A 12,149-nucleotide genomic window follows, 5' to 3' on the forward strand; every position below is an offset into this window, starting at 1 on the left:
TGAACCCAGCAATAGCGGTCTTTATTCCTGTTTAGTACACAACCCTTGAATCTTCTGTACTTACAAAAATTAAATCTAAACTGATAAAGAAAATCAGACTGCTGGTATCCTTCAATGTGCATTTGTGAATGCCAAACACAGAGCATGCCTGTATGCACTCTTAACCTAACCACATTCCTCTGCTAGTAACATATCTGCTTTTGTTACTGATTATATTGCAGAGACTGCTCATCAAACTGACAGTAGGCATCAAAGTTGCATTGCTTGCCCTTAATGTCTCCGAAGGCTACTGCACATATAATCATTCTATACAAGTTTTCAGCTGAGCATTTAGACATATCTACAAATCTGTTTATTTGCATTAATACAAGCATGTGCTTAAGAGCAGAAAGTACAAGATGAAACACTTTACACATTCCAAATGTTATTAGAACTTGTAAGCATGCATGCACACATACACTTTGCATCATGTTAGAGTCTCTTAAGTTTAAGGGTTTATAGAAGTGAAAATTATCAAAATCAGTTCAGAATATTAATATTAAAAGTGGATTTACCAAAGATCATACAAAAGATTAATAGAAGTAAGAATGGGATTCCTGTTTTTGATGAGTTTGGGGGGAGGTGTAAAGGTAGAAAGTCCAGACTGTTTTTTGTTGCCTAGCAAAAACACTGATCATGAAGAAAAATGGTAAAGTCTAGTTAAGGTGAATATTGCAGACGTCAAACTGGAGAAAACAATAACAAATGTCTCCATAACTGATAGTTTATCTGCTTACAAAGCATAACCAAGGTTATTGCACAGATTCTGTCATCACAATTATCACTGATTACAACGAAAACTATTTTCTGTTCTGTAAGCTAGATGGTAAAGAGTCATAATTAAATGGTTCATTGTGTCTAATACACAGCATGTGGAAGGCAAAGTCCATCTCTTTCTGCTGCCTTTTCTTTCCCTGATAAATCAGGTATCCATTTCTGCAAGACAGCTGTTGGGTAGAAAGGGGAAATTAAACTAGCTCCAACACTAAGTGCACTAACAACCAGACAACAAAGATTATTCAACAAGTAAAATACTAACCTCAGTGCAGACCTAGTACAAAAGCACTTTGCAATCATACTTTACAACTCCCACCCCGCTCCAAAAAAATCATTGTGAATTAGTTATTGCTCTGCCATTGACTTCTGTGCATATGGGAATTAATAAACTTGAATAGTTATGGATTTTAAAAAGAATGTTTAACTCAATATAAATGAATCAACACAAGCTGTAGCTATGAAGATGTTTGCACCCACAGGTACAAACTGTATAGGAAGCGTTAGAATCCATAAGTAGTTAAACAATCTTGTGTAAGAATCTAACAATTTAACTGAAGTTCATCGTATTCCACAAAAAGAAAAGGAAAAAAAAAATGACAAAAGTGTAAGTAAAAAATGTATAAAGCCTATATGCAGGTATATGAAGCTTTTATGTGTGCTAACATATCTGACCTGGTTATCCTAACAAAGCAAAGAGTATTTGCAACCAGAAAAATAGTTCTTGACAGACCAAAGAGTATTTTTAGGCTATTATATCACACATGATAAAGACATAAATGATGTAATAAAATGAACATTTATGATGCACCTTCCTACCTCTCAGGTGGGGTAGGTGCTTATGAAGTTGACAAAAACAAAAGGAAAAAACACTTCTGCCTACATACATAGTCCAAAAATTAAAAGTTTAAGCAATCCGATACAAAATGTGTTATTCAGATCAGTAACCTGTCTAAATTGTTTATTCCCTGTTCGAGTACTAAGGCTAAAGTGACTACATGCAGAAACCCAATGAAAAAAATCTCTAAATTCAAAAGCACTTTTTTGCATTGGGCAAAAAGAAATACTTGCTTTAAAAGCTTAGGTACTCAAAAAATGTTTACATGCATGCAAAACCCTAATTACAAATTCCTGGCAGGTAACACAACAAGCAGTGGAAGGCATGTTTGTGACATATGGATGTATAAATGGGTGACAGCTAATATCACATTCTACAGATAAATAAGCACTTCACTTTTAACATAAAACTTAGCAGAAGACAGTGTCTGTGGAAAGCAGATACATTTAGTTACAGCTAGAATTAAACATTGGACAGATTGGCATGTATGAGGAAAACATTGTATGTCGGTCACCTTCTAGCCTGCTGTTCTGTCATGTAAGGAGTCAAAAGTTTGTGATGTATCAATTATGCAACACACAAACACATTCAGATTACTTTTGATGAAAATTCCGAAGATGGAATGTAACTTTATCACACTGATTAATTTTTTCAAATACTTTGCATACAAAAAGTTTGCTTTCAGATAAACACTGAGTAGAAGCCAGAAGTCAAAGTGAAAATCAAACAAAACAAAAAACAAACATAAAAACACACACAAGAAGCGTTCAGCTCCAACTTTAATTTCCTTTGTACATCATAGTTTATCACCAAGACTGCAGTGAAATGATGTCTGTGATGCGCGAAAATTATTTGCACAACCAAAACATAATCATTCATGTTTGTCCTACTTTTCTGGATTAGAGTGAAGCATTTTTCTTTTATCTTAACTTCCAAAGTCAGAGACTTCCATCATCCTGGGTAAGTATTCTTCAGATATTTAGAAATGCATCATGAAAGTATTATCCTAAAATGTTCAAGTGCCTGCATGATAATTACATTCTTCAGAAATATCACATAAAGCTAATACTTATAAATGAAAAGCATGCCTTTTTGGTTTTTGTAGTGATTTTAGAAACCCTTTCTCCTTTGCCTCCCCTAAAAAAAAAAAAGTAAAAAAAGCTACACCTGGTTTGAAAATCTTCTGCTGGTTAAGCATTTAATTGCGTATTTAGCAAGAGCATGCCTATATCTGTGCCAAATGTTAATTAACCCTTGTACCAAAAGCCTAATTGCCCCACTCACCCTAAAAAACATTACAAAAGCTCAGTCAACACAAGCCAAACAAAATTTCAGCCTTAAATTTGCTTAAAATCTGAAAAGTCATTAGCAGTCAAAATCTCCATGCCTTCCCAGTCAAAGCTTTCAGCTATACAGAAGACATGCATGGGGTCCAACAGTCATCACAGAATGTTTCTGTAAACATCAGATTTTACAACTTAAGTCACACTCACAATCCAGTTAACCTCAAAGCAACAGTAATTAAACTCATGCATATATACAGTGCTTTTAAAGGTGTTTGCATGATCAACTTTGCCAACTCTACAGTTTTTTTAAGGTTGGAACATTTAAATGCATAAGACAAACCAGGGACAAGAGGAACAGGGTAGCCCTCCCACACCTTTTTTCAAAACATAAAAAAGCAAGACAACTCAAGATTGTACAGCTCACACACACATTCAAAGTTGTATGCATGTGCATGGACACAGGTATGCATGCCACACCTAAGCACACCCACATGCACACAAAGCATGCATACAGAAATTCGAGAAACTGCATATAAAACTGCTTGTTGGGAGTGAAAAGCAGTAAGCACTAAATACAACAGATGGAAACCTGCATAAATATCTTACAAACAAAGTCCCATTAATTAGCCCTGAATAAACATAATTTAAGAAAAATGGGTCTTCACTGCTGACAAAAGTAGGATGCACAAGATTCCTCCTTTTCACAGTTCTGACATTCAAAGTGTCATTGCAAAACAAAGCATTTCTATTTTCAGATTTAGAAAACCTTTTGGTGTCAAACAGCAATGATGTAATGTATCTTCCATGAACTTTCATCAGATTTCTTACTTGATTTCTGTGAGAACATGATTATGTCACAATGGTGTCCATACAAGAGATGATGAAAATGGTTTTCTAATTATCTCTTGTGATTTATTTTTATGTAGAAAGATTATATAAAATTAAATGCATGAACTTCTATCTTTCAAACATAAATGCCTGTGAGGACTGCCTGCCTTTTAAATGCTTCAACTAGCTAAGCCTACAAGCATTACCTGGCCTGACAATAAACAGGTGAAACCAACTTAATATGTCTGAATCGGCTCGTCGTGTTAGCAGCAGTTTTCACGAATGTAAGTGCACTTTGCAAATGAATTTAAGTGTGGTGTGAGAGGTTATCAAAGTGCATGGCTATTGTGAAACATCAACATTTCCTTTATTCAGTCACTCACTTTACTGTGAATAAATGTAATGGCTATAGTAGATTTTGATGCTTTCAATGGAAAGAGCATATGTATTTAAAAACACTGGAGAAAAAAAATACTATAAGGAATATGCATCTTATAAGTTATAAATAAAACAGGAAATGATTCAAGTCTCACAGTGGTGAAAAACCCAGTTACGATAGTGGTAAATTTAGACAGTTTGAATGAAAACTATAATAAATTTGGTAAAGTACTACTACACAACTGCCCTTTCAACATCCAGTCTAGGCCAGAACAACCAAAGAAATTTTTTTAACAAAAAATGTTTGAAGCACATACATAATACCTGTGCTAGTCTGGCTATAGGGCTTAGCCAATTAATATATCAACACAAAATGTGCAGGTATGTTTAAACAGTGCAATACATACATTACTGTGTTATAGTAAAGATCCAGTGAATTTTGCCTCGAACAAAAAAAAAAAAAAAGAGAGAGGGAGAGAGAAAAGAAATTGCAATATCCGATCTCTCTATGCTTTACGTGACCTAATAAGAATCCAAGCAAATCACAACCTATGCTACCTTTGTCAACATGTGCTAATCACACAAATTTTCTTTCATCTTTAAAGGAGATGTAAAATTGCCCTACTAAATCTGTTGCAAAGTGCTTTGACAGTCACATCACTTGTGCATTCTTCTCCTTCTCATATGTTAGGTCATGCCTGAACCACTACTTAATCTGCATCTCATAACATCTGAAGTAATTACCTTCATTTTGTTGGTAAAACAGTTTTCATTGCATAAATAAAAGCAAACAAAATCTGATGCTGCATTTTGGGGAGCACAGAAGCAAGCTAATATACAATTAGCAATTTTTGTGGAGGATTTCACATTCTCCTACTTTCAAAGACTGCCAGTTTGAGCAAAGTGAAATAAGCATTTGCATCAGTAAATGTTTGGATATGAAGAATATGCTCTTCCTTTCAATCACATATGAATGAACAAGAACACGATGTCATGACTGATGTCATCACCACCAATAATATCACAACTCCAATTTCCTACTTGTTGAATATTTAAAAAGTTCCCTAAAGAAGGAAAAAGTAGGGATTATTCCCTGCATGAGACAGAAATCTCAAAATTTCCCTTCTGTTGCTTCAGTGGCTGTTGATAGTCCAGAGTGACTCAGTCCATAAGTCAAACAGGTGCTGCTCTAAAACGATTTACAAAGACAAGCAGTTCACCGATTTAATAGCCTCCCCCAACACACTTTTTGACAAAACTGATATGACTGATAACCACATTATTGCATTGTGAAAAGCAAAAGACTGCAGGTAGTTCAACATTGCCACCATCTTTAACCATGAGAAAAGGGGGGAAAAAAAAAAGCCTGCTTGTCTCTCTCAGAAATTCTCTAGTTAATGAAGATGAATAAACGGAATTTTGTGTTGATTTGCAGAGGAATTTCTGGATGATCACTGATGATTTTTGGACCACAAATAGCAGAAAGGATCACATAATGAGTGGTTTCTTTGCCAGCGGTATTTTCCCATTTACCTTCTTTTCTCTGTACAAACTACCCTTGTACAAAGTTACCTACACCACAACACAGATATTTCCTAGCAGCTGATGAACTTCATTGTAAAACTCTCATTACAAATGAAACATTACCTATCTTTAGCTGCAAACAAAAATCCTCCAACCTCCCTTCCTTGCCCTTCTAAATCAGGACTATAACAGATAACTTAAGCTAATTCATGAGGCAGTGTGTGCTGATTGTTGGACACTGTATCATTAGTCTGAGCACTGTTCACTTCTGTCACTTCTGTGCCTTCTGCAACAGATCAAAAATAATTATCAAGCAAAGCAAATTAGAACCCTTTCCCAAGAAAACAAACATTTTCGTAACAGCAGGATGAACTACAGTAAATGAATGTGAATACATAAACACAGGTCAGTCTATATAAATTTGTCAGTAATGATATTCAAAACTTCATGAACAAATGTGTCAGTAGTAATCTTATTTAACTTACCATTTTCAAGTATAAAAATAAGTTTATGGCTGCCATGATTGTTTATCAGTATTATACTAAATGATGTCAACAGTTACTTTAATTTGCCATCTTTCTAGAATTTTTCTATAAATTGTGTACAAACTTTAAAACCAACAATATTTAAGTTTTAAACATAACAGTTGGAGTAAGTTGTGTTTATTTTTTTCTCTGCAAAAAAGGAGAATGCTGTTGGACAAGCTATAATTGAAAATGAATATTCAGTATGAAGGAAATGAACAAAAATGATAAATTGTAAGTGTGTGTGTGGGTGCGGGGGGAAAGCAGAAATCAAAGGGTTAGGGTTAGTTGTATTTTAAAAAGAGAAGATGAAAAGGTGCAGACATATATCTTTGCACAGACCAACAGTCTTAGGAACATATATGCCAATCCTAACAAGAGAGAGATCCCCTCTTTTGTTTATACTTTTTGGTTGAAGCATGGGGTGAAAAGCCATGGAGCTCTAAACCACCATGTCAAGATATTATTATTCCTAGAATAATTTCTGCTGTTATTAATGCTGCTGTTACAGACTCTCAAAATATGTGCATGTGTGTGTGTATACATGCATTTGTAACTGTGTACACATCAGTCAAAGAGAGAAAGAGAAATAAAGAGAGGAAAAGTGTCAGACTAATGAGTGATAAAAATACACGACAAACCTTTTGTCATGAAAATGAGACAAAGAAAACAATCCTCACTGCATCTTTTAAAAAAAGTCACTCTGATTGATTGAAAGCACAATTCACATTTAAAAAAGCACTGTAAGCTGTCAGTATTTATTTTGACAAGCTGCTTTATAGCAATATGCTACTTCATTATTATCACTGCTATCAATGACAATTATTAAACTAAATTTCAGAATGTAATCTAACTGCACACCAAAAAAACAAAATTAACCCCTCCAAGTCCCTTTCCTTGAAAACCTTATAAAAGTTTTATTTTAGGACAATTCTCTAGTTTAGCACATTGAAAATAAATATCACTGAAATATAGATATAATGTAAAACTTCAAATCAAACATTACAAGTGGTGTGACATTGAAAGTCATGATCATATTCAAAGACAAGATTGTCATAGGACAGTAAATAAAACAGGATAAAAATAACTGTCAGCACATATAAAATATACAACCATGCATGGTCTATGATAAGACATATTGCATGCACGTGGGGAAGTGTGGTTGTTGGATCAGCTGGCTCTGTGAACCAAAATACTACTTACGGCAAAGCGGCCAGGAAAGTTCACTTCTTATGCTTGCCAGCATAGCGTCTAGGTCACGCTCAAACTCATCACATTCATCTGTTGGGCGACATTGAAGAGGAGCAGTGCTCACAAATATCACGTGAAGCAAATGGTAAGCATGCAAAGAAGCAACTAGATGTATGGTTGAACCTTGCTATTTAACTCTTTCAATAAAGTTAGCCAATAACTAATACCTAGATACTGCTGTTTCAACATGCACACACATCCACAGACATGCAAAACAACATATTCCTGATTAACATTCTTGTCCCAAAAAACACTTTTCTTTCCAGCGTATGATTTTATATTTATCACAAAGGAAAAAACATATCACAAAAAAGCAAAGCATGGTGCTGTGGCAGAGATCAACAGATTATGCAATGATGGATAATATGCACACTGGAAAATACAATGCAGAGGTACAGAACAAACAGGGGCATGCAGGATATCTGTTTAATTTATTAAAAATCAAGCTCTTGTCAGTTAGCAGAATGCACTCTTTTGGTATATGACGAAATTTGGGAAATTTTATTTTAACATCCACAGTCATACAACAAAATGCTAATTTTTCTTACTCCCCCAAGTAAAACAGGTAGCTTATACTTTAAGGCCATTTTTGTTCTTAGTTGTCAACTTTGAATAACCTTAACACCACTCTTTCAGACAACTCATTGTCCTATAACTATTGTAAAACTGCTTTAGTGATTTGCGCTGTTATAATTAAGAAAGTCTACTACTACATACATCACAAGCACTAGCCATTGGCAACCAGAACAACCTAAACTGTCCTAGGTAAATTTTGGTTAACAATACATTTAAGATAATTTTTTTCAAGTGTTTATCATTGTTTATCATTATCAGGTTTCAAAAAAAATCAGATGCATTCCATGCATGCTGCTGTGAGAAATCATAATGAAAATGATAGCAAAGAATGCCTGCAATCAGACTGATGTTTGAAAAACGTAGATTACAGAGCAGTCTCCCTCTGACATGGAGGTATGATGGTTCTGGAGTGTATTCTTGTTAACAGGATTAGAGACAGAGCAACCTTGGCGAAGGCCCACTGGGTTGTTTAGGATTACTGCACTCCTGGAGCTGTTGTACAATGTTTTAATGGTTTGGATGAGATTAGCCTCAATGTTGAATTTCCACATCAAGTGCCACAGCCCTTTGTGCCATACAGCATCCATTATTATTATGTTTGTGTGTTTTTCTTTTTAGTAAAGCACTTTGAGCCTGCCTTTAATGGTGGGGGAAAGCGCTATACAAATCAACTTTATTATTATTATACTCTATGGAAAGTTTTCTTAAAGTTTATAAAATTATGGCAGCAATCCTTTGCTGTGCTAGATGTGATGTAAGCTTGTTAAGAAGAGATTGTGGTCACGGTGTCTTCGACTTGTTGATGCTTGATTTAAAGTGTGTTGGCAGCAAGAAAAGTTGATCTGGTTATTGGATCAACCCATCTGGAAGCATCAGATTGCGAGCCTTGATCTTTTGTGAAGGGGTGGGGATTGGTCTTTCTGAATGAGCAAGCAGCCAAGGCTATGTCATGGTAAAGAAGTCAGCCCTATAAACAGATGCTACACATAGATAAAGAACAGTGTGCCCGAGATGAGATCTGAACCCAGGACTGCCAATCCTCCCTGTCATGGTGACAGGTCTTAACCGTTGCACCCTCTGACTGCCTTACCTTTTCTGCAGATGATTTACTTTACAAAAAAGATTAATGAAAGATTTTTCTATTCTTTCTAGCACTTCTTCTTTTAAAGAAATGGAACAACAAAATTCCTGAAATGACAGTACCTATTTGTTCTTTTCCTAAACAATAAATTATTACTCATCATCATACAATGCCTCATCCCACATCCATGCAATTACAATCGCACAGATAGCACGCAAACAGAAGCGGAAAGGGAAGTCATCAGATAATATCTAAACTAGGCACTTGCATGCAACTGCAGCTGAGTCACACTGAAATGCACAACTCACCAGATCCTTTGCTTTCATCGATGAGTGCACTTGCCAGCTCTTGTGTCAGACCATTTAGAGTTAGAGAGGTGAAGAAATCTGGCTTGCTGCCCTGATCCTCATCAGCTTCACTCTGCTGCTCTGCTATGCTGGATGCATCCACTGCCAGCCAGGTCTCACTTGGAGCCAACTTCAAGTCCACACCTACTTCTCCCTCATCTTTCTCCAGCACTACCTCGGCTGAACTTCCCTCTTCATGCAGGCTTTCTGAGTGCTGACTTGGGGCATGAAGAGCTGAAGTGAATATGCTGAGATCCTCATCATCCATGCTGAGGTCAAACAAATCCAAGCTTCTGTACGGCAAGTGAGTCGAGAGGGAAGCAGCTGTGCTTTGCTGATCGTTAGGAAGATTCTCGTCTGCTGCCTGCTGAGAGAAAGCAGATTCTCCACGAGCATTACTTCTCTTGTGTATACTAGCTAGGTCTTCACCTTGACTTAAATGACTTGCATCCATTGTGGATGTACAGTCACTCTCTGCTGCACTTTGTGTGAAAGAATTTCTGGTAGCGTGAAGATGTGAAGCAACACTTTGGCTCGATGCCTCTGGTTTTACTTTTCCTAAACGGCTGAATTCTACAAACAAATCGTCATCATCTTCTGGGCTTAAAGTCTGTGGAATGTAAGAGCTTTGCATTGTGTCCCTGGTCTTCGCACCACCAAAGGCTCCACCATCAGCATTTACGCAAGCGACACTCGTCTCTTCTTCTTCTTCTCCATCGTGGCTCTTTCCCTCTTGGCACAATGAATCATTGGTTGAAGAAAAAGCTGAGGAGTCATCAAACACAGAATCTGAGTCTGGGGTTCCTACGCTAATGTCCGTCAAATCATCACTATCACAGTCAACAACATCCACCTTGCGAGGCAGAGACCTTGCAGCCCTAAGAACTCCTAAAGGATCCAGCTCAGAATCCTCTTCAGACATCTTTTGCTCTTCCTTGTCACTCTCTGCTATGGCTAGCCCTGATGCCTTCTCCATAAGAATCAACCTCGCTCAACTTACCATCCCCACCGGCTTTGACACTGCCAGGCTGATGAACCAAGGAAGAGTCTGAAACAATCTGCTCAATATACTCTCTGACAGTTTCCACAGCCAGGTCTTGACAAAGAAGAGTAGGACTGATCCCTATCGTAGGTGCAGGGGTTCCTGGAAGCAAAGAACTTGCTCCAGTAGGGCTTACCACATTTGGTGTGGTCCCCAGTGCACCAGTCTGCGACACAGTAGGGGACATGACAGGCAGAGGTTCTTTGACCCGACTGACAGAGAAAATCTTGCGGGCTGTTGGGCGAGGGTAGTACTGAGGTGAAAGCAAGAGCTCGACAGGAGGAGATGGCAATACCGTGGCCCCAGTCAGGCTCTGAGGCAACGGCAATATCATGCTACCTTCTGTCACAGTTCCTGGTGATGGTGTCACTGTCACTGCTGTCAACGGGTGCTGCAGCTCCAACGTCATTGGAGGTGAGGATGCTGACACAGACACTTCAGGTATAACAGTCGCACCTGCCAAGCCTGATTCTTGCTGGCCAGGGAAGAGAGGGTGAACATCTGAGGGATGGGGTGACTCCAGAGACTCCTGTGGTGTCAGCTGAGTAGCATCAAATAATAAACTAGGTCGTCGCCTTGAATTCTGCTCCGTCAGACATAGCAACTGAAAAGCAGCAGGATCAAAGAACTTTTGAAATGCACTAAACCTTAAGGATCATGCAAAAGAAACTGATACACTGTCATTCTAAACTATTATGTCTAGGGATCTCAGGAGTGCTTGTATCTGACTTTGCATGGTTTAAGAGTTTCTAATGAACATAATCTGTGCAGAATCTCTTGTTAATCATATTAATCATTGCTAACAGCAAAACTATTTTCCTCTACAATAATAATAATAAATGGAAAATTTGTAAAGCGCATACTCACACTCCTAAGGAGAATGCTCTCTACAAAGGCAAACCTCACCTCTGGATGAGCCTGAACAGCTTCCTGGGCCAGAGCTAGTGCAGATTCAACAGAAATCCTTGCCACTTCCTGGTGGGCCCTCTCTTCCAGCTGACGCCTCTCTTCCTCCTCTCGCTGCAGTGCCCTCTGCTGATTGCGTTCTAGCAACAGCTGGATGTCTTGCAGTAGCCGCTTCTGCTGCTCAGCATAGTCCTTCATGCCCTGCAGGTATAATTATGATCCGGACAAAGCTAAATTTCAGTTCAGTGGAGTATTACATTTAAAGATATATTTATAAGTTGTGTCTAGCAATGGAGAGGCTCCACTGCCTTGTGGCCTGTGTGGTCTAGTTAACTTAGCACAAGTTCACCAGTTGAAGGCTAATTCACAATGGATACCTCCCTTATCAATGACGGATATGGGACCAGTGATTTTTATTCATTAAATGCAAGGGGTTGTCAGATCCCCAGTTAAATCTGTTGGGGGTTTCTAACCCTCAGTTTAAATTGTTGGAGGTTTTTAGACCTTTTGTAAATATATTGGGGCTGCCTTTATAGAGCACTTGTAGAAAAAAAATACACATCAATGTCCTTGTATTAATCTTACCTTGATTTTGATCTTTGGAGTCAAGAAATTGTTGTAATTATGAGTGGCATGTTTAAATGCATGTAAAATTGTTTGAAGTCAGTCAGCAATAAAGCATACCAACTTTCAAGCTTGGCTTATAATGCAATGTCTCACACCTTTTTTTTTTTTTAAGTTTTCATACCACTGGT

At 37.5% G+C, this 12,149-nt stretch overlaps 1 protein-coding gene across 1 annotated transcript in view; it reads right to left on the reverse strand.

Annotated features, from left to right (window-relative positions):
- Positions 1–12,149, reverse strand: part of LOC112570806 (protein phosphatase 1 regulatory subunit 37-like) — a 20,012-nt gene continuing 7,863 nt past the window's right edge. Inside the window, 5 exon segments of the mRNA XM_025249436.1 lie at positions 1–5,953; positions 7,395–7,472; positions 9,408–10,408; positions 10,410–11,092; positions 11,395–11,595. Coding sequence (XP_025105221.1) covers positions 5,865–5,953; positions 7,395–7,472; positions 9,408–10,408; positions 10,410–11,092; positions 11,395–11,595 — 2,052 coding nt within the window. The 3' untranslated portion in view covers positions 1–5,864.

The sequence above is a fragment of the Pomacea canaliculata genome, linkage group LG8, assembly GCF_003073045.1.
Source record: "Pomacea canaliculata isolate SZHN2017 linkage group LG8, ASM307304v1, whole genome shotgun sequence".
NCBI classification, from domain to species: domain Eukaryota; kingdom Metazoa; phylum Mollusca; class Gastropoda; order Architaenioglossa; family Ampullariidae; genus Pomacea; species Pomacea canaliculata.